This window comes from Cololabis saira, chromosome 20 (genome assembly GCF_033807715.1).
Source record: "Cololabis saira isolate AMF1-May2022 chromosome 20, fColSai1.1, whole genome shotgun sequence".
Taxonomy (NCBI): Eukaryota; Metazoa; Chordata; class Actinopteri; order Beloniformes; family Belonidae; genus Cololabis; species Cololabis saira.
This window is the reverse complement of record NC_084606.1, coordinates 9,769,211-9,793,338: the sequence shown is the minus strand read 5'-3', so window position 1 is coordinate 9,793,338 and position 24,128 is coordinate 9,769,211. Positions and strand designations below refer to the sequence as shown.

Here is a 24,128-nt window from a genome sequence, read left to right as displayed (position 1 = left end):
TACTTTTACTGTGACCACCAAATAATGTGGTTTTCCTGCCTCCACCTCATCCACAACATCTCCATCTCAGTCTCCGTGAAATTTAGTGGCAATGGTGGCTCGACACGACTCATTCATCCTGATGCAGCAGAAACAGACTGCAGGAAGCCGCTGCTCATGCTCAGCAGGCTCATTTATATGCAAATACAGTCATGAACTACTTTGCATTGACCATTTATGGTAAAAAGTGGGCGTGTAGAGGGCGGGATATGAGGCGAAATCACCTGCGCAACCTTCCAGCTGGACTGGGATTTATAAAGCGAACATTGCGTGCAAGTGTGTGTGCACACGGTTTTATAAATCCGGATTTTTTTGTGCGCACGCCATTTTCGGCTTTTAGGTTTACGTGCACTTTTAGTATGAATCCTACGCACTCTTTTATAAATGAGGCCCCAGGGCCGTCCGCCGCCCTCGTCCTCCACCAGTCCTGCAGCAGCCACGTTCATTTCTCCCAAACTGAAGCCGTTTGGCTCCCTCAGTTTCCAAGTGGAGAACTTCTCAGGTGACACTCAGGGAAAGAAAACGCCGGCTTCACCTGGCAGTAGAGTTGTAGTCTCGAGACCGGTCTCGGTCTCAACCACTTTTTTGTGGTCCTGGTCTTGTCTCGGTCTCTCCAGGTCTCGGACTCGGATAACTGAGAGTCCGTTTCACCCCAAGGTGACAGAATCTGGTGATCAGCAGTTCTTCCTCTTGTTAAAGTACAGTTTTGTAAACTATTTGTATTTTGCATTTGATTTAATGTTTTGGTGCATCTGCATGTGTCTGTATTTAATTACAGTTTTGTGTTTATAACGGCCTTGTTTGGATAAATATATGGATAATATTTGGATATCGTTGTGATTGATTAAGCATCAGGCCCATTTCAGTGATGCTGATATATGGTGTAATCTGATTACTATAATGGTAAATAATGTAATTTCAATCTTTAATATCTAATATTCAGGTTTCATCTCCAAATTCATTCCAATTTAAATCAGTAATTTACTATTCACTCCTTTTCTGAGGTGGAGGGGGGTGTTGGAGCTGGTTATTCTAGAGGACTTTGGGACTAGTTAGTAGTCGTGTCAATCCTTAAAAGCACTGGAGTCAATCCTCCAATAGTGTAGAAATAGCGGTAGTGCAGTCGCCACACATATCTGATCTCAGCTGATGGATGGAAACATTTCTAGTGAGTTCAACATCATCATCCACTTCTCTGTGTTATTGTGCTGCAGTTGAAAACAAGCTCATATGGAAACTAGCTGAACCAGCACTGATTCAAATATCTGGCTTGATCTACTTAAAAAAAATAAGGCGACTTTTTGCATGAGATTATTATGTAGATCAAGAAAGACTAGTCTTTGTATAAACTACTTAATTTTTTGTATGTAAATAATACATTTTGCAAGTACAGTCAACTTAATTGTGTTAAGTTTACTTTATTTATCAAAATTAAGTTGACTTTAAAAAGGAAAAAAGAAAAAAAAGGAAAAAAAAGAAAAAAAGAAGAGAAAAAGAGGAAAAAAGAAAAAAAGAAATTCAAATTTTTAAAATTAAGTTTAAAAAACTTTACTTGCAAATGAATTTTGTACATACTAGCAGTTTATACAAAGACTAGTCTTTCTTGATCTACATAAAAATCTCATGCGAAAAAGTCGCCTTAATTTCTTTAAAGTAGATCAAGCAATATATTTTTTACTGTGGTTGTTCTACTAAAACAAATAAAGCATGTTTCATCTAAACGTTCCATATATGTGTACTATTGACATTAACATGTGTTTCAGAGAGCAGGAGATATGATGACTAGTTGCCTATAAGTATTGTAATGGTGCAAAAAGTCAAACTTCAGAGGCATGTTATCTTTTATCCTAACCTTTATTGGAATGTACATCCAAATTTAAGTTGATTTAAAACCAAAAAAAGGAAAAAAATTTAAATAAAAGAGAAAAAAAGGAAAATAAATTAAGTTGACTTTACTTGCAAATGAATTTTGTACATACTAAAAATAAGTAGTTTATATAAAGACTAGTCTTTCTTTATCTACATAAAAATCTCACGCGAAAAAGTCGCCTTAATTGTTTTAAAGTAGATCAAGCAAGATATTTTTTACTGTGGTGTTCCACTAAAACAAATAAAGCATGTTTCATCTAAACGTTAGTCAATCTGCCCAATAGATTAAAATTGTTAAAGGAAAAGTAAATACAACAAGATCATTGCTTGTTGTTTGTGTGTAAATTAAAAGATTACTGGGATTACATAAATACTGCTTGTTAAGGAAAAAATGCACAATGTCTTGTTTTTTGAACCAATGCAGATTAAGTTCAAAACTAGATGTATTCATGTAAAGCAACAAACTTAATTTTTAATTGTTAATATCACAGATTTAAATATGTTATATTTACATGCGCTTGGATGTATTTTTTTCTGTGAGGATGATGTTCTACAATCACGCAGGATCAGGAAATTACCAGGTTTGTTTCTGGTCTGGAGCTGAACTGGTCTTGGTCTTGATTCTCTCTGGTCTCGGTTTAGGTGGTTTTGACTACAAATCTACCTGGCGGTACCTTGTACAAAATGTCAGAAATCCACTTCAATCGAGCTGCATGAACGAGTTGATGTTGATTATCCCAGTTTTATTTGCTTCCCTTACACCTCCTGATTAGACGCTTGTGTTATTTCAAACATGCTCCGGATTCAAGTCTCCAGCATCGTCCTCTCACGTCCTGCCATGTAGGTAGCAGACGAGAAACAACCCCAACACACACACGCTTGCCGTATCCTTTCTTCCTTTCTTCTTTCATCTGTGGAGATGAACTGAAATTACACACAAACACACGGTTTGGCAGCCAGGTTGGGCCCCAGGGTTCATTCTGGGAGGAAACTCCCTTTCTAATTTTCCTCATAAAGACTCTAATGAAGACTAATGACGGTGCGAGGTGTGTGTGTGTGTGTGTGTGTGTGTGTGTGTGTGTGTGTGTGTGTGTGTGTGTTTAACAGCCTGGCTGCTCTGTCTGGGAATGTCTCTCCTCTCATTGTTTATTCCCATCATCTTTTTATTTTTTCAATATTCATTGTTTTAGACTCAGACTATAATTAACAACTGTTCTTCATTATTCATTAATCTGTAAGTTACTTTTTTGACCAACAGCCAATTATGTAAAATGGAATAAAATGTGAAAAACAGCCATTATAGCACATAAATCACGTATTTATATGGAAGAAATGTTCTATAATGGCATGAAAAAAATACTCAAATTTCAGTTTAATTTCTAATATCTTAAATTTCTAGTTAAAAAGGAGATTCTGTTTTGAAAAAAATGGTTTTATCTATCGATTTAACTCGAATACGTGGAATTACAGCAGGGCTTGGGGAAAAAAATATTTTTAAAACGATTAATCGGGCAATAATTTTATCAGTCAACTAATCTAAAGATTAATTGGATGATTATTCTAATGATTCTTTTTCTGTTTGATTTAATAAAAAACATGTAACAAATACATATAAAAAAAATCCTTTAATATAGTTTATTAAACACAGTTTCGCACAACAACAAAAAAATAGAATAAAATCATACAAAATAAAGTCTGTTTACTCTAACAGTCCAACAGAAATCACGAAAGGAACCTTTTTATGGCGGATGGAACTACAACTTTAGCTTCTGCTAACCGATTTTATAAAATAAAAACAAAAAAAAATTTTTTTCAATTATTATTGTCTGGCCCACGAGAGAGGAGGGGCTTTAGAGGCTCCAACATGCTGGTCTGGTATCAACTCTGAAAGGCATTTGGGACTAAATTTAAAGTATTCACATACTTTTGGTGACTTAGGGCTGTTTTTTGGGGCTTTTTGCAGAACTATGTTGGACTACGAGGAGGTCGCAGTTTCAGTCTCCGAACTGTTTGTTTTTGTCGGCTAAAGGCCTGTATGAGACACAAGTCCTCGTTAAGTTGTATGTGAAATCTTTGATTTACTAAAGTTCATATACAAAGAGAGAGAACAGCTTAATAAAATAACTTTACAAGCCTTCGTCTCTACTCTCACCTTTTATCTTAAGTCTCCTCCAAAATGTTCATTTTGTGACCTGTGTTCATGTGACCCCTGCAGAAATAATCACGATAAATGTCCTGCAACAGTCCTAGAAACAGAACTGTTTCAAGTGACCATCTTTTGGCGAAAGCGCCACTTCCTGGTAGAGATCGCCTGCAGCATCACTGTTGCCAGGTAACTTGCAAGCTCATGTATATTGTATGATAAAGGTATAGAAGGTGTTTTCTGCAGAGTTTGGACGGCGTGCCGCCACCAACACCAACATCTGGAGACAAACGTGAAAGGGTTTAGCCATAATACGTCCTGATGTCTGTAAATCATAAACAAACCCATCGAGTCCATGATTCAGTGTGTTTACATGGGAAGTTTAATTCCTCTTTAATTCAGAATTAAAATGGAATCCGATTTAAAATGAGTAAAAATTACCATGTAAACACCTAATTCCAAATGAAAACAATTAAAACAAAAAACTGATCCATTATTTTTCATCGGTGCCGAGTCGGTACCAGAGGATAGAGATTGGGGGCGGGGCCTACATAGTAGGGGGCGGGGCCTGTGGCAGCACCAGCTGCTCACTGAGTGCGTTTACATGGGAGGTTTAATTCAGAATTAAAATTAAATCAAAAAATGTAAATTACCATGTAAACACCTAATTCCAAATGAAAATGGCCATTCTGAATTAAACTTAAGCCTTTTCAGTTGCCGGCCCCAGGCTCTGGAATAAGCTCCCCTGTGAGTTACGCACCATCTCTGACCTGGGCCTTTTTAAATCTAAAATGAAAACGTATTTATTCAGGGTGGCTTTTAATACAGTAGTGTGGCGACACTTTTTTATACTTGATGTTTTATATGTTCATATGTTTTATTCTTGTTGTATGTTATGTAAACCACTTTGGTTCACCTCTAGGTCGATGTAAGGTACTATATAAATAAAGTACATTTACATATACATTTACATTTACATTTAATTCCAAAGTAAGTGGCTGGTTTATTCTGATTTTAAATCCAAATAGAATAATTCCAGGATCATGTATACACTCATTCCGCTTTAAATTAATTCTGGTCTTTCTTTCTGCTCGTTCCCTCGCCCGTCTGTCTCCATGACGCTTATATTCCACGCTGGGCTTGTTTTCCAAACAAAGTTTCAAGATGGCAGCACGCAGTAAACGCTGGTCAAGAGCAGAGACCATTTATTTAATAAATATCTTGGAGGACCTGGAATTAATTAAAAGAACAGATGGCAGGAAACATAAAAATTGTGAGCTTTTCAAAGTTGTAGTGGCTAAGTTAGTTTTTCTCACGGTAGACGTAACTTCCGGTCCCCCCCCCTATCCAATCAGAACCCTTCCCAACCCCCAGACCTTAAGAGGAATTGGATAAAGCTGATCAAACGTGTTTTCCATGTAAACCTCAATTCGGAATTACTATTTCCATGTAAACTTGAAGGAAAATAGTTTAATTTGGAATAATTAATTCCGAATTAAAAAACATCATGTAACCGTGGCCATTGTAAGAGTTAAAAGCACGATTCACAAACCTGCTCCAACACTAATATCTGATCTGATCTAACAGATCTAGATCTATCTGGTCAACTCAAGAAGAATCGTGGAGACGTGGTGGCGGTCGGTGAGTCCGAGCAGCGTTCACCAACCTTTAGCTCCTCAACAAGCCTCCGAGAAGTGAACCAATCACAACACAGCTGCTCATTTGTGGGCGGAGCCTTCGTCGTTCTGATTTAATGACAAACACCTCTGTCGCAGCAGCGCCGTACGTTTGGGAGATTCTGATCAACAACACGACTCCATTTACAATATTCAGTCTTAGATTTTATGTCGGGCGGCTGCACGGTTCTCATGTTGGGATTGGACGGTGGTTCTGAATTGATCCTTTGTCAACCTTCTGATTGGTCCCTGACTGACCAATCAGAAACATCGTCCTCCGTTGCTACATCCGGTTTATCCGGTTGGACCAAACAGCCGTCTCTCTCGTTCACATCAATGAAAAAAGCATAGTTTTTACTTGCCTTGTATGGAAATTTAAATGATTATTTTTTTAAAACTTTATATTAGTAGAAAGAAACACTTGTAGTGTCGTATTTTTATCCCCAAACTGGAATAAATCTGATCTGTACTGGCAAAACAAAGTCGGCTCGGCAGCAGCTACAACCGCGAAAGCTTTTATTTATTTATCTTAAAATGGTTAAGCGGTGTGTGAAAGTGGTAAAACCGACGGTAAATTTGGATAAAGCTACGTGGACGGCCACACCTTCCACCATGCTATTAGCTAAACTCATCAAAAGATATAGTTTTTCGCCGAAAACCTCGGTTTTTAAACGTATTCCACGGTACCTGAAGTGTTTTTTTATTTCGGAGTGAGTATTTGCACCAGGGTACAAATAGCAAGCCCCATCAGCCGAGCTATTCACACCCTGTTGACATATGAAAACAATATTAAACAAATGTGTTGCCCATGCAAATGTGAACCAACGTGTCTGCACTGGAAGACGCAATTTCATATCAATTTTCATTCGTTCACATTTCACTGCCCTGTGATGAAGAAAGAATGAAGAAAACCATTCTGAAACGGAATTGAGAGGTAACGTTACGCTTTGTATTTGTACGGAAGAGTATAAGGGCCATGCAGGAGAAAAAATATTTGAGAGGGGAAGATTTTTTTTATTGTGCACTTTGAGAAAAAAGTTGAAATATCGAGAAAAAAGTCGGATTGTCGAGATTAATGTTGAAGTACAATTTCAAGAATAAAGTCGAAATTTCGTGAATAATGTTGAAGTACAATTTTGAGAAAAAAGTCGAAATGTCCAGAAAAAAGTCGAATTGTCGAGATTAATGTTGAAATATAATTTCAAAAATAAAGTCGAAATTTCGTGAATAAAGTCGAAATACATTTCAACTTTTTTCTTGAAGTGCACAATAAAACATTTTTTTTCTAATAATACATGGGTGCAAATAGCATACATTGATATTGGTAGCAGGGTGTTAATAGCCTTAGCCTTTTTATTTACATCTAGTTGCTGTTGATTTTATTTGGTCCAATAATTAAGAATAAAGTGATGTAAAACCCTGTTTTTACGATAGAAGTGGACGGAGAGATGACAGTTTTGTCCGACCTAGTAACGCGGGCTTGACGAAGGGTCAATTATAAACCGGGCTTCATTTGCTGCTGATGTGTAACCAGTACTGGAGTTGAGGGGGGATGAGGGGGGATGGCATCCCCCCTGAAATAAAAACGGTCCAAATCATCCCCCCTGTAAAACTGCCATCCCCCCTTTCCATCCCTTATGTCATTTCATCAATGAATGTGGTTTTACTGCTATTTCAACATTTAGAGTCATCACCAGAAAAATAACTTATTGGACAATTTTCACCTGTTTCAAGTTAATTTTATCTTGAAATAAGTAGAAAAATCTGCCAGTGGGACAAGATTTATCTTCTCATTACAAGCAAAAAAATCTTGTTCCACTGGCAGATTTTTCTACTTATTTTAAGTAAAAATCTACTTGAAACAGGTGAAAATTGATGTTTTTTCCAGTGATGAGTCTTGTTTTAAGTGTAATGAGATTTTTTTTACTAAAATGAGACATTTTAACTAAATAAGACAAATATTCTTGTTAAGATTTTGAGTTTTTGCAGTGATCCATGTTACTTATCCTGTGAAGGACAGAGTCATATTGATAAGTTCAGAAAACTGTTTTTTATTGTTGTGTTTTGATGTATTTGATGTAAGCCCAGTGGATATTTAAAGCTTACAGAAGGCTACATTTAACTGCTGCTATGTCATTCCTGCAGTATTTCTGCAGGTGTTTTGGTCACTGCTATTATTTGTAATATATTATATTATTTGTAATCAGCACAAATTATCTGTCCCCATATGATAAAATCCACCATCCCCCCTGATTTTATTTTACAACTCGAGTACTGTGTGTAACGTAAACATGGTTTCTGCTGGGGGACCGTTGCTTATAGTCCACGACGCTCGTATCTGTTACTTGGTTGGGTCTCATCATCTTGATGTTCGTCATCAGATTCTTTCTTTAGGCTTCTCATTTCCTGTTTCTCTGTCTTGTATCTTTTCCTTCCCCTCTCCTCCGTTTTCTTTAATGTTTTCCCATCTTTCCCTCCATCATCCTCTTTCATTTTCGTCCCGCGTCAACTCTGGAATTCCTCAATCTCCTTTCCCGCTCCGTCACCTTCTCATCCTTCCTCGTTGCCTCCTTTCGCTTTCGATCCATCCTTCTTCATCTGCGGCTTTTCTTCCTCACCGTCCATCGCTCAGTGTTTCTGCCTCCATTAGCGGGAAATGGAAAAAGTGACATCAGCTATTTGGTAAACGGAGAGAGATGGAGAGACGGAAAGAGACAGAAGATGAAACGGAGGATGGAAAAATGAAAAGCAAAGGTCAAAAGAGTGACGGAGGGTATGATTGTAAAAGGGAGAAAGAGGAAAACAGAGGAGGAGCGAAGGGAGAGTGACGGTGGGGAGAGTGAATAAAAGACAAATATGGGACGAGCGAGGGGGAGATCCATTAGAGAGAGAGAGAAAGAGAGAGAGCGAGAGAAGGAGGGAGAGAAAGAGAGGGAGGGAAAGGCCTCACCTCATTAACCTCGTAATGCAAAGTAAATATACAGTCTAAATGGAACACAGACTAGTGTGTGTGTGTTTACCTTCACGCTTTCCCGTGTGTGTGTGTGTGTGTGTGTGTGTGTGTGTGTGTGTGTGTGTGTGTGTGTGTGTGTGTGTGCATGCACCACATACATTACTAGAATACCCTGGAGGTGATTTTATCTCCGTCTTCCAGGTTAAGTGTGTTGCACTTGCTTGTGAGGATGCACAGAGGTGTCAAGTAACGAAGTACAAATACCTTACTTAAGTAGAAATTTTGGTTATCTATACTTCACTGGAGTAATTATTTTTCAGACGACTTTTTACTTTTACTCCTTACATTTTCACGCAATTATCTGTACTTTTTACTCCTTACATTTTAAAAACAGCCTCGTTACTCTATTTCATTTCTGCCTTTAAATAAATACTATCCAGTTAAATTGCTCCATCCGGATAGAGTGAATTTGGTTGTGGTTGTTTCAGATGTTCTTGTCCAGTTTTGTTCTTACATCCGTTCCCTCAGATTCCTGCAACTAAACTTGGATGTACATTCCAATAAAGGTCAGGATAAATGATAACATGCCTCTGAAGTTTGACTTTTTGCACCATTACAATACTTATAGGCAGAGCTGCCTGGGAGATTTGCGAGGCCCTGTGCGAAATGGCTGGGGCTACGCTCACGCGCGCGAAATTTTGGGGTTTTTCGGGTCGGATCGGGTGTCTATCTGCGCAATTTTAACTCTCCAATTATCAAAATACTGGATACCTTCCCCTGCCTCATCATCATCTCGTCTTGCCTCGACGCGGGGCCCCACGGCTGCTTGAGACCCGGTCGGATCGGTGATTTTTGTAACAAATTTATCAAATGAGCCTTTCAGAGAGACATTAAACTCTTCCATTTTCTTTAGTTTTTTTCTTTTTTCATCCCCTGATGGAAATTTCCTGAATCTGTCTCGTTCTCTCGACATTGTATGACAGTTTGTTCCAACTCCACCCGTCTGGATCAGAGCAGCTTGTGTCTGCGCTTGGTCTGATCAGTTGTATTGAACAACAGACACGCGCATCATTGCACATATATTTATTGATATGCACAGACTAGTACACATTTAGGTCTGTAATGGAACGTGACTGTTGATATTTATAAGGGAAAAAACGAAAAAAAAACGAAAACATTTTTTTTTTGAAAAAAAAAAAAAAAAAAAACGGCCCATAGCGCGAGGCCCCGTGCGGTCGCACGGTTCGCACACCCCTTGCGGCGGCCCTGCTTATAGGCAACTAGTCATCATATCTTCTGCTCTCTGAAACACATTAATGCTCAATAGTACACATATATGGTTCTTTAATATATTTACATTATACTAAGATGCATTCATTTTTTTTTTTTTTTTTTTAAATATTTTTATCCTGTTTTTTTTTCCCATTTTTTACCACCCCGTGCTCCTACCTACTGACAGTCCTGGGCATTGCTCATCCTCTACCACCCCAGGAGGGCCCTGCACTGAGCTCAGGTCTCCTCCTTAACCTGAGGAGTGAGCAGGCCGCATCTTTTCACCAGACAGGGTGGGGCTTCTCCGGCCGAACGTAGCGCGTGGAAGGATCACGTTATTCCGGCGGATCCTCCCCACCCCATCTGGCGCCCCGGTTGGCCAGAGGGGGCATGTATAGCCCAGGACTGTGTGCATGTTTTTGTGAGGGTAGCTTCCATTAGCTACCCAAGGGAACACGGGGAAACATACAAACTCCACACAGAAAGATCCTTTCGCCAACCCCACCCATGGTGTGGACACTGAAGTCATGGGGGAACTAACACGCACTTCAGCACCCACAGCGTCCCCCGGCGGGAATCGAACCCAGGACCTTCTTGCTGTGAGACCGCTGCCCTACCAGCTGCGCCACCGTGCCCCCAGATGCATTCATTTTTAATGGCTTTTGTCCTTAATGGCTTTTTTCCCCCTTACATTACTTTTACTTTTATACTTTAAGTAGTTTTTGAAACCAGTACTTTTATACTTTTACTTGAGTAAAAAACTTGAGTTGATACTTCAACTTCTACAGGAGTATTTTTAAACTCTAGTATCTATACTTCTACCTGAGTAATGAATGTGAATACTGAAGACACCTCTGAGGATGTGAGTATCTCCTGGACTGGGTCTCCGGGAGTCGAGGTTGTGATAAGAACTCCAGATTGATATTTCTCCATCCCTGAAAGAAAAGTCCGGGAACTCGGGCCGGGTGACGCGAGCAGGAAATGCTGAAATCGGAGCGTTTCTAGCTCGTCAGTGGCGATGAGCTGGTCGGCTCTCAGAGATGACGTCGACCGCTAAAGTTAAAGTGGCGTCAAACGTGACGATCAGCTTGTTTTCCTGCTTTTTATAACTTAAATTATTAACACACTTTTCAATGCTTCATGAAATAAGTCTTGACGAGCATTTTTCGTCATGGAAACCGAACTAAAAACAAAGTTCTTTGCATGTTTTGTACGACGTTTTGATCAGTTCATTTCCATAGATGCTTCTGTTTATAGTCAGGTTTCATCAGGCGTTTGATGCAGAACAATCACGTAAGAATCTGAGGATCTGATTGATTAAAAGAAGGATTTCTCGCACATCTCTCTCGTCCTTTCTGGGGGGTGATGGTGCCTGACCCTAGGGGGCTGACCTATGGGGAAGCATCCGCCCACTCCGGGATGTTTGTGTCAAAATGATTCAATCAAAAAAAAAAAAATGACTACAAAACTTTTTTCACTTCAATCAAAAAAAAAATGTCTTCAAATCAAAAAAATATATTTTATAAATAATATTTTCGATCCAAAAAAAAGTGTTCAAATGCAAATTTTTGGGTCTCAAATCTTTTTTTTGCATTCAAACACTTTTTTTCTTTGATTGAATTTTTTATTTTTTTTATTGAAAAAGCCAATCAGAATCGAGTATTCAGACCGTGGTATAATACCTCATTATACCACGGTCTGTGTGAATACTGGATTCTGATTGGCTGGCAGGTGTTGCACATTAAAGCATGAATAACTGATTTAATATCTATGTTTTTTTGGTAAGTGACCGTGGTATAAGCGGGATAATGCCCTTCCAGGTGTCCATTATCATAAATATATGGACTTCGCGGAGGCAAACCCGGTTCACGCCCCTGTGTCGTCCATATATTTCTGATAATGTACACCTCGTCGGGCATTATCCCTTACATATTGGATCGGAAAGGAAATCGGTGGAACATCACTAGACCTCCCTGATGATGTGAAGTTGAGCGGCTCGTGCATCATTTTTTTGCCTCTCTCTCTCCTCTTAGCTGGGATACCTCACAAACGAGTAGGGGTGTAACAATATATTGTGCCACTAAATTTCGCGATACAAAGACGTCACGATACGTGTCGTGGAGGTGACAAACTGTAGCTGATATTGGATTATTAATATTAGTATATTGTGTTTACTAGTAACATCCTATTGGTGCAGCGGGATCACGGTGACGAACACGCCTCGACCACGGACCAAAAATCTGACTACGCTCAGAAGAAACTAGTACCGTTTTGTGTCCTGATCACTGGACTCTTGCAGGGTTTTGACTTCTAAGGTGAGCATGAATCAAACCTTTTTATGATGTATGATGATTTTATGAAGATTATTTATTTAATTACATGTATTTATTTAATTTTAGTTGTTAAATTTCTGGAAAAGAAAAAAGTTAAATCATACGTGAGAGAAACTATTCAGGATAAACACGGGGACAACTTCTGCTGAGTTCCAGTGTACTTTAATGTCCCTCAACAGTGTAGGATTTAGAACATCAACACAGCACCTAGTGCCGTACTGTGGCGTATCACTCCGCCCAATCTAAAACAGACTAATCACTACAGATAAACTGACTAGTGTAATTATAGTCCCTGATTTACATCAGAATATAAAGAATATATTTATAAAATAATGAACCCTGAATTACCAAAATAACCTTCTTAACAAAAATAATCTCCTCTTACACTTATAAGGTGAGCAGGAATCAATCTTTTTTATGATTTTTTTCATTTATTTATTTAATTTTAGTTGTTAAATTTCTGGAAAAGAAAAAAGTCAAATCATACATGAGAGAAACTATTCAGTTTGTGGCAAAATATTTGTACTTGTATGAAACTGAAGATGCATAATGCAAACCTGACATTTACTTTTAGTTCAGTTTGTGGAAAATGGTTGGCCTGGCTTTCTCTATAAAACTTAAACAGTTATAAAGCATTACAAAACTGTAACAATAGGGCAAAACACACAGTATTGTTTTGTATTTTGTGTCTTTCAAATAAAAGACCATTTTTTCCAGTCATATGTTCCTCATTCAGGTTGTTAAAAGATACTGCTATAATATCGTATCGTATCGTTATCGTGACCTCAATATCGTGTATCGTGAGATTAGTGTATCGTTACCCCCTACAAACGAGCCAGACATCAGCGTGAGTCGCGGGAAATTATACAAGTAACGGGAAAAGAGTCGTATCGGACCATACAGGACTGTCTCAGAAAATTAGAATATTGTGATAAAGTTCTTATTTTCTGTAATGCAATTAAAAAAAACAAAAATGTCATACATTCTGGATTCATTACAAATCAACTGAAATATTGCAAGCCTTTTATTATTTTAATAGTGCTGGTTATGGTGTACAGTTTAAGATTAAGATTCCCAGAATATTCTAATTTTTTGAGATAGGATATTTGAGTTTCTTAAACTGTAAGCCATGATCAGCAATATTAAAATAATAAAAGGCTTGCTATATTTCAGTTGATTTGTAATGAATCCAGAATGTATGACATTTTTGCATTACATAAAAATAAAGGACTTTATCACAATATTCTAATTTTCTGAGACAGTCCTGTATATTTATGGTTAAATTTAATTTTGTTGCTATGTTTTATTTCTCTGTGCTAGATTGTCTGATGGGTGAGGTAGTCCAGACTAAATGTAGCATTTTCTTTGTTCCGCAGTGATATTGCTGCAAAAATGCACTTGAAATACACTTCAAATATTCTTGTTTTGCTTATTATTCCGCTTGAAATTATGGGAAAATGCATAATTTAGTGTTGAATAACGTGCCAGGCATGTGCACCCCCTCTGATCTGAAAAGCACCCCTAATCATCATTTTCTAGAACCGGCCCTGGTGTATCGTTACACCCCTACAAACGAGCCAGACATCAGCGTGAGTCGGGGAAATTATACAGGTAACGGGAAAAGAGTCTTATCGGACCATAGCTGACAACAATAAACCGTTCACGGCTAGATCGAAGATTGGTGTTTTACGGTAAATGCATTTGGGAAAGTTTTGTTGTCAACTTTCTAGGAGTTAAGTGTCAAACTCACCTGAACTTTAGTACGACTGAGTTGAACAAGGGACCAAAAAAAAACCTGGTTCCCAAATTTCAAAGTGAACGACTTAATTTTTCCTAGAAATTCAGATTGTGGATGTATAACAGAGACCGTTTCTTTTTCTGAATACTTTTTAATACCTTTAATAGATTGTTGTGGGGGGGTTGAATGTGCATGAAACACCACGAGACAGCAGTCGTCATAATACTGTATATTTGCAGTCAGCTCAAACCAGAACAGTGAAAAGATCATCGGGAGGAAGAAACAAAAAATAATCCAAGAGAGAACGCCGAGTGTCTCTATCTACACAGAATATCCTCCACCCCTCCCTCAGCCCCCCCGCCCTCCCTCCATCCTCCCTCCATCCTCCCTGACACTTCTCAAATAGTAATCAACAAAGAAACAAAACACGCAGTGGAGTCAACAGAACTTCAACACAACATCTGCACTTTTAGTAGCTCAGAGAATCCAGAATATCGGCGGTTTCTGGTGTCCGACGCTCGGCGACGGTTGCCGACGGCAACGCCAGAAACGGTGGGGGCGTGGTCTCGGGGGGGAAACCAAGAGTCAAAAGGTGAAAAGGTCCAACATCGAGGGAAGAAGAGGATTCACCTCCGGGATGACATCATGTCTAAAAATCACTCCGTCGGAATAAAAAAATTGTTTTTTTTGAACTTTTGCGTCTCTTCAGAAGCGTTTTGTTTCCACAGTTTGTTTTTGTTTGTTTAGTTTTTTTTAAGGGTAATAGAAAATTCTTCTTACATTGAAACGCCGCGTCCAGCGTTTTCAAGAACCTCTGCAGAGAAGAGGAGGAAAAGGAAGGGATGTAGAAGAGGAGAAAGGGGGGGAATTGTGCCAAAAAAGATGCCTAGAAGGAGGAAGAGTAAAGAAAAGAACGGAGGAGGAGGAGGAGAGAGAGTCGGAGGTGAGGAGACGAGGAAGGGTTTTAAAATAAGACCAATGACAAATGTTTTCCCATGCATTCTTTCTCCTCCGTCCCTGTTTGGAAAACAACGATCAAACATGAGGGACAGAAATAGAGTTCTTCTCCTTCCTCTGTTTTCCTTCACTTTTTCCCCCCTAATATTTTATTTTTACACTCCTCTTTTAAAATCTCTTTTCTTCTTCCCGTCCCGTCCTGAGCTCCTCTGACGGGCTGATTAGGTCCGGGTCAGAGGTCCGTTCGTTCGTCCCGTTTCTAGTCCAGTTTTTCAAACTAAAAGGAGGTTTAAGAAGCTCTGGAGTCGGGGCAGAAAAACGAGGGATGAATGGGGTTTAAAAAGAGGATAAAGAGAATATAGACAGACCCCCAAACTAGTCCAGAGAGAAGGAGCCTTAGTGTCTCTTAGTATCTTAGTAGTCTGATGGGTTGGTGTCCCTGCAGCAGCGACCCGGGCCCCGGGGAGGGGATGGTTGAAGGTCCGGGTCGGGTCGGTGGTTCTGGAGACGTCCAGGGGTTCTGGAGATGTCCAGGGGTGCAGGGACGGGGGGGGGAGTGGGCGAGGCGTCTGCGGGGCGGCGGTCTCCCTTCCTTAGAACATCATCGGGGTCTTCAGGAACGGCCGGGACTCTGGAAACAAACGAGACGTCAGCGTGAAAAAGCTGGAACCAAGAATTTACAAGTATTTAGTAGGGATGGGCTAAAAAATGTATCACGATCATTTCTGGCATTTATCCTGATAACGATAAAAATGATGATAAAAAAGTACCAATTAAACTCCACCTCTTTCTTTCTTTCTTTCTTTCTTTCTTTCTTTCTTTCTTTCTTTCTTTCTTTCTTTCTTTCTTTCTTCTTCTTTCCTCTTTCCTCCTGCTCTCTCCTTCCTTCTTCCCTTCCGTTTTTCTCCCTTCCTTCCTTCCTTCTTTTTTCTCTTCCTTCCTTCCTTCCTTCCTTCTTTCCTCCCTTCCTTCCTTCCTTCCTTCTTTTTTCCCTTCCTTCCTTCCTCTTTTCTCCCTTCCTTCTTTCCTCCTTTCCTTCCTTCCTTCCTTCCTTCCTTCTTTCCTCCCTTCCTTCCTTCCTTCTTTTTTCCCTTCCTTCCTTCCTCTTTTCTCCCTTCCTTCCTTCCTTCCTTCCTTCTTTCCTCCCTTCCTTCCTTCCTTCCTTTTTCCCTTCCTTCTTTTTTCCCTTCCTTCCTTCCTTCTTTCCTCTCTTCCTTCCTTCCTTCTTTCCTTCCTTCCTTCTTTCCTCCCTTCCTTCCTCCCTCCCTTCCTTCCTTCCTTCCTTCCTTTTTCCCTTCCTTCTTTTTTCCCTTCCTTCCTTCCTTCCTTCCTTCCTTCTTTTTTCCCTTCCTTCCTTCCTTCTTTCCTCCCTTCCTCCCTCCCTCCCTCCCTCCCTCCCTCCCTCCCTTCCTTCCTTCCTTCCTTCCTTCCTTCCTTCCTTCCTTCCTTCCTTCCTTCCTTCCTTCCTTCCTTCCTTCCTTCCTTCCTTCCTTCACGTACGTTGTGCGTGGATTTAACACAGAACCTTTCATTTCATTAATTCTTTATTTCATTCAAAAATAAAACAACAAACAATTCAATACAAACACAAACTTTCCTAAATTGTGAATGAAAGGTAGCAGAAAGAAGAAGAATCTTATCTAATTTGCCCCTTTTTCCCAAGAAATAAATGTACAAATAACGTAAATTAAAAATAAAAAAAACAACAACTAAGTAAATAAAAAACTAAAATAAAATAAAATTACCGCCGGCTATGGGTATGTCAATCAAACTTAACATTTTCTTTTTATTTCCTTAACATACTGGCTTTAATTGTTCTTTTGTTTTCTTTGTTCAGATTGTTCCATAAACTGATTCCTTTCACAGAAACACAACGTTCCATCAATTTAGTCCTGAATCTTGGTTTTTTAAAGATCTCTGTTCCTTTTAAGTTATACTTGCTTTCAAATCTTTTCTGAATGTTGATATGTATCACAACATATATATATATCTTGGTCTCAAAATGGAGTCTGCACCCCCTCCTTTTGATTGACAGCTCATCCGACCAATCAGGAGCTTCCCTGTCCCCTCCACAGCCTACAACAGCCAATAAGCGCCTGTATGGAAATGAAGCCCATGTCCCTCTTTTGTCATCAAAAAAAAATGAGCCAATTGGAACCAATCGTGCTGATGACTGTTACTGTTGTATAACCAATGAAATTCTGAAAACAACAATGTACCGCTTCAGGGGGTGGGAATAAAACCCACAACCAGGAAGTCCATGCGTAAGTGAATTTACTTGCAGCGAATAAAACGTGCATCTGTGTTTTGACTCTTTTATATGCAAAGTTTTCAGTAACTTTTTTTCAGAAATATTGATAGTGAATCTGGATATATGATAGGACACCTCTAAGTGTCAGCTTTCATTAGAGGGCAAAATTATGACTGTACGTGGAAAGGTTCCAGAGTTATGCCCATGGTTATCCAAGTGTCCTTTTGGCGTCTCCAAATGGCCATTTTTGGAAAGGTCTAGACATAATCTTACAGAAACATGTGTAAAATAATCAGATTTTGTGGTATTGTTATTAAATTTTAACCTGCACTAGATAAGGCTTCAGGCTGTGGTCTCATTGTGTTTTCCAGCTAATAAGTAACAGATTGACTCATCTGCAGACATCTGATTACAAAACACATTTCCGGTGGAAATAAAAACCTTCTATTTCAGTGTGTTCAAACTGAGATTACTGAATTATAGTGGCAGTTACAGTGATTCTTCAGTTGGGGGAAAAACTTCAGAGTGTTACCTTTCAAAAGAGACCAAATCCATCCATATACTTCAAACGGTTCAAGAACAGCTTTCAATTTACTTTGGGTATGCCTTGGATGGGCGTTTTATGCAAAATTATGCAAATTTTACAGGAATGGTAACAAGTTATTTAAGATCTGGACTCTTTATTTTATTATTTTACTCTGAAATTAAAGAAACCTTCTTTTTCTGAGCAGAAAAGGCGAAAGAATGACGATGATTTGCGTTAAAATACAAATCTATGCTGAAAATGAGGGAGATGGAGCAGCAGCGATTATTCAACGGTCCAACTTGCAGGTTCTGTTTTTGAGAGGGAACCCGGAGACGATGAGATGGAGATCAGGTTCATTGATGATCTCCGGATCAATCGTCTTCAGTAACCTGCAGAACCGGTTCCAGTGTCGTGATCTGAGCCTCTGAACCGGGATGTCTCTTAGTTCAGCTGCAGGTGTTAAACTGCTGTTGTTTTGTTTATGGTTTCATTTTGCAATGTTTTGCTTCAGATTTTTCAATTTGCTTAAAATCCAGGAACTGGTTTAAACCGACTCAAACTCGTTTAGTCTCGTTTACGGGAGCCGAACCGGTTCCTGCAGAGGCGAGTTGCTGCAACGTGATGCATCGGTAAAGCTAACGCTGAAGCAGCTAATGCTGAAGCAGCTAATGCTAAAGCAGCTAATGCTGAAGCAGCTAATGATGAAGCAGCTAATGATTCGTTTCGTTTAATTATATGTTCAAACAGGTTAAAACAAAAACAAAATAATCAAAATACATAAAATGTATATACCGAAAAAAAACTAAGAAAACCATAAGCAAAACAAAGCAAATTAAAGAGACAAATCTATATGTAAATAAATATTTCCTGTCTGAAAGGGTGTAGGATGAAGTTTCAAAAAACTTTTCTAGTCCTACCCCTTCTAATGTTCTATTTTTACCATTTCTTCATTTCACAGAACTTCTAAAAGAAAAGCATAAAAGAAAAGAAAAAGTGGTTCAGCTGAGCAAGGCACTTTGGTCACTGGCTGTCAGTTCATGTGTCCATTTCCGTTTTGTATCCATAAAGAGTATTGTTTTTAAAGATTCGTGGAACTTACTTGGTGAATTACATGATTTCATTTCATCTTTACAGTTGTTCCACAAATTAACTCCCTTCACCGATACACAATGGGTTTTGATGTTTGTTCGTAGCAGCTAATGCTGAAGCAGCCACAGGTTCCGGTGGTAAAGCTAACACTAAAGCAGCTAACGCTTAAGCAGCTAATGCTGAGGCAGCTACATGTGCTAGCTCCTCCCACCAGCGCCGCGGTGAAGCTAAAGCAGCTAACGCTAAACCAGCTAACACTAAAGCAGCTAACGCTGAAGCAGCTAACGCTAAAGCAGCTACAGGTTCAGCTCCTCCAGCACCGCGGTGAAGCTAACGAGCTACATTTGTCCAGGAACTTTCTGCTTCATCTGAGCAGGAACCGTCTCTCTTCCACCCACTCTCCCCGCTTTCTTTTTCTCTCATTCTACCGGCGTCGTTCTTCCGCTCCCCGTAGTGCTGTTACACACACACACACACACACACACACACACACACACACACACACACACACACACACACACACACACACACACAGACACACACACACACACACACACACACACACACACACACACACACACACACACACACACACACACACACAGACACACACACACACACACACACACACACACACACCTTCCTCTCCCTGCGGTGTCATTGTTTTCTGCGAACGTTGCAAAGTGTTTACATTTCTGCATAACAGCAACCATAAACCCCCTCCTCCTCCTGACCTCTATTACTTCAACGAATCCCCTTTTTGCTCTTTGTCATCCTCCTCTACCTCCTCTACCTCCTCACTTTGTCCTCTCTTCCTTCTTTAACTCCAGGTTGGAATGAAAAGAACTTTCTCTTTCATCTCCACCCCCCCCCACGTTTCCCTCTTCTTCTTATTCTGATCCTCCCCTCCTCTTCATCCCTCTCATCTCCTGCCCTTCCTCATTTCTATCACTCCACAATCCCCCTCCTCTCGTCCTCTTTCATCCCTCTGTTCTACATGCATCCCCTCCTCCTCCTCCTCCTGTCCTCTATCCGTCCGTCCCCCCCCCTCCATATATTTTTATCCCGTCCTCCCTCTTCGCTGCAGAAACCTGTCCGGGAACTTTAAGAGTTGCCGTGGCGACGCTCCAGCGCTGGAACTTTCCTCCGGACCGCTTTCTTTCTTTCTTTCTTTCTTTCTTTCTTTCTTTCTTTCTTTCTTTCTTTCTTTCTTTCTTTCTTTCTTTCTTTCTTTCTTTCTTTCTTTCTTTCTTTCTTTCTTTCGTTAAACTTTTAAAATAGAGCGACACCTTCTGAGGTGGGACTAGAGTCCTAACGGGTCTAGTCCAGTTCTGGAGACCAAAGATGTAAATATGATGCAAACTTGGACTTTCTAACGTTGTTCAGGCCTCGTTGGGCGACTCGTGTCTCACTGGCCACGGTTACATGATGTTTTTTAATTTGGAATTAATTATTCCGAATTAAATAATTCAGAATTAAACTATTTTCCTTTGGGTTTACATGGAAATAGTAATTCCGAATTGAGGTTTACATGGAAAACACGTTTGATCGGCTTTATCCAATTCCTCTTAAGGTCTGGGGGTTGGGAAGGTTCTGATTGGATAGGGGGGGGGACCGGAAGTTTATTTATTTATTTATTCTTTATTTCATTCATTGATAAAATAAAACAACAAACAATTTAATATAAACACAAACGTTCCTAAATTGTGAATGAAAGGGAGCAGAAAGAAGAAGAATCTTATTTAATTACGAAGTTACGTCTACCGGAAGAAAAACAAACTTAGCCGCTACAACTTTGAAAAGCTCACAATTTTTATGTTTCCTGTTTCCATCTGTTCTTTTAATTATTTCCAGGTCCTCCAAGCTATTTATTAAATAAATGGTCTCTGCTCTTGACCACCGTTTACTGCGTGCTGCCATCTTGAAACTTTGTTTGGAAAACAAGCCCAGCGTGGAATATAAGCTTCATGGAGACAGACGGGCGAGGGAACGAGCAGAAAGAAAGACCGGAATTAATCTAAAGAAGAATGAGTGTAAACATGATCGTGGAATTATTCTATTCAGATTTAAAATCGGAATAAACCAGCCACTTACTTCGGAATTAAGTTTAATTCGGAATGGCCATTTTCATTGGGAATTAGGTGTTTATATGGTAATATGGTTTTACTCATTTTAAATCGGATTTAACTTTAATTCTGAATTAAAGAGGAATTAAACGCACTCAGTGAGCAGCCGGTGCTGCCGCAGGCCACGCCCCTACCATATAGGCCCCGCCCCCATCTCTATCCTCTGGTACCGACTCGCTGAAGAATAATGGATCAGTTGTTTGTTTTTAAAAGTGGACTGTGAATCATTTCATTTATTTATTAATAATAATAATAATAATAATAATAATAATAATAATAATAATAATAATAATAATGATAATAATAATAATTATTTATTTTATTTCATTTATTTATTTTATTATTTTTATTTTCTTTTTTTTCCCATTCTTGTTATCTTAATATTTTATTGCTCTTTATTCTTTTCAAAAGCTGCGTATGGACAAGTGTTGCGAATTAGCACTTGTGCTAAAACACTTAAACAATGCATCTGGTTTGTCCAATGTAATTGCTATGTCCATATCAAATAAACAAATAATATTAATAATAATAATCTGAGTGTTTTATTGTTTCATCTCTAGTTGAACTTATTGATCTATTTACGGGGAGAATGATGGATGTTGATGTTCTGCGTTTGTAAAGAACCCAGATGTAGTTGAGTTTTGAGGTTTTGACCTTTTAATGTGAGGCAGATCATTAGATAATCAATAACATCGGCGTGTTGACGTCGTTACGAGACGTTTGTTTGATGATTCACTCGCCGACCCGGATATCCCACGTCTCCCGGGGGAAATGTGAGGGTTGACTTTCTAAAACACCGATTTCAACGTCACTATTACACATCTGAACTTTGATTCATTCTGCTACGACATTTTGTATTTATATAATAACTTTTTAAGTATTTAAAAGATGTAACTTCTGTTGTCGTGTTTGTTGAACTGAAGTCTGAAACTTATTTATCTTGTTCCTATTTTGGTCTCCTCTTGTTCTGACCCGGCAACACCGGTTCCCTCCCTCTCTCTCTCACCTCTATCTGTCACCACGGAGTGTGTGTGTGTGTGTGTGTGTGTGTGTGTGTGTGTGTGTGTGTGTGTGTGTGTGTGTGTGTGTGTGTGTGTGTGTGTGTGTGTGTGTGTGTGTGTGTGTGTTGTCCTGGTTAAAAATGATGCTGACCCGCCTTGTTAAGAGTCTTATCAGCTGGTGGAGAAAATGTCACCAGGTCTCGGAACAAGGTCACATTTTTCAACTCTGTCCCGGGGAATCTGCGCTCTCCTCCATCCCTCTCTCCCTCCATCCCTCTTTCCCTCCTCCCTCCATCCCTCTTTTCCTGCCTCTGGAACCAGCTTTTCCTTCTGATATCTATCTTTCCTCTCCATTCTGCCTCCATCTTTTTCTTTGTTAAATACACTCTTACACCGTGAGGCTCCTCTTCTCACCTCTGCCTCTCGGCTCTTACGTATGTCGCTATGGACACGTGGAGTTATTGATACATCTGAATTTAGAGTTTCCTGATCACTTTATGGCGCTTTTCCACTAGTACCTACTCATCTCAGCTCGGCCTGGTTTCTTTTCCACTACAATCCAGCACCTGGATCAGAAGTAGGAGGTTGGAGTGAAGCTGCTGTGACGTATTTGATTGTGTATCTAAGATGTAGATACAGGGATCAGCAACCCGCGGCTCCAGAGCCGCATGTGGCTCTTTAGCACCGCCCTAGTGGCTCCTGGAGCTTTTTCAAAAATGTTTCACCTTTTTTTCCCTTTTTTCTTCTATTTTTTCCCTTTTTTCTCTTTCTTTCTCTTTTTTTTGCTTTTTTCCTTTTCCTTTTTTTCTTCCTTTTTCCTTTCCTTTTTAATCTCGACATTTCAACTTTTTTCTCGACATTTCGCCATTTGCCTTCATTCTAAGGTTTATACAAGACTTTTCATTTTTGTGGCTCCAGACATATTTGTTTTTTGTGTTTTTGGTCCAATATGGCTCTTTCAACATTTTGGGTTGCCGACCCCTGATGTAGAACCTGGAGGAGATGATATATGTGCTGCTGGGTCTGTGGCTTGTGTTCAATATCAAGTTAAAAAATGAGAGTGAGAGAAGCTTCAAGCAGCTTTTTAATTTTTTGCTGAAAAGTCCGTTGGTAGCCGCGAGCAGCTATGAAGAGACAGAGCTCCTGGTAGATCTGGTTGTTCCTAGGGCTGAGAATCGATTTTCTTGAAATCAAATTTCAAGAATCGATTCGATTCCGATTCTTAAGATTCAGAATTGATTATCGCGCTTTGATTTGATCCGATTCTATTCCGATATTGATTTGGGTTAGTGTTATTAAAACAGTTTTTTGAGCTGTTGCATGAATTATATGACTGTAGTTCTGCAACATCTTAATACTAGTATTATACTGAGATTAAACAGTAAGTATTGGCAGCTAATGATGCTGTAAGGACCAATCAGCTCCCAGAATGCTGATAGAACTGCTTTCAGAAACATCGTGGGTCAGAATTACCAAACACATCCAGGGAGGAAACAGAGACGGATGAAATCGGTTTTATTTTTTCCCCATTTATGAGAAGTTGGTTTTAAGCATTTTATGCAAATGTAACCCCAAGACGGTTTTATAAAGCAAAGAAATATAGACAATTTATGCAATTATAACTGAAAACAACAAAAGTTGTTATGTAATGGTGAAAAAAAAAAAAAGAAGATATTTAGACATATGAATCGATTTTTAGGAATTAATATGAGAATCGATTTAGAATCTAGATCCCTTTTTAATTCTCTCCTCAGCCACCAGGTTTATGAACATCTGCACCTCAGAGTTGGATCATAAAACAGACTTCTGCTGACATTGCTGGTCGAATAAAATGAACAAGAAGCCGTCAGAGTCTCTTTCTCTGATGTCACATCCTGACTCAAACGTCTGACTCCAACCCCCCGACCAATCGGTGGCCTGTAGCCGCTTAGAACCTCGGCAGAATAGTTACAGAAAAGTATCTACTCGGCACATTAGACCCCTAGTGGAAAAAGAACCAAACCTGAGTAGGTTCTAGTGGAAAAGCACCAAACCTGAGTAGGTTCTAGTGGAAAAGAACCAATAGTCATCCAGACGTCTCGTCTACTGGGGCTCGAGGCCATAACTTTTTTTCCATGTTTTCTTCTTATTTTAGTCTGACGCCTCGTTTCCACCT

At 39.4% G+C, this 24,128-nt stretch overlaps 1 protein-coding gene across 1 annotated transcript in view; it reads right to left on the bottom strand.

The window, feature by feature from the left end:
- Positions 1-14,403: 14,403 nt before the first annotated feature.
- LOC133420431 (dachshund homolog 2-like) overlaps positions 14,404-24,128 on the bottom strand; it is a 144,529-nt gene continuing 134,804 nt past the window's right edge. The window contains exon 14 of the mRNA XM_061710124.1: positions 14,404-15,611. Within this exon, the coding sequence (XP_061566108.1) occupies positions 15,574-15,611 (38 nt within the window). The 3' untranslated portion in view covers positions 14,404-15,573. The remainder of the gene's footprint in view (positions 15,612-24,128) is intronic.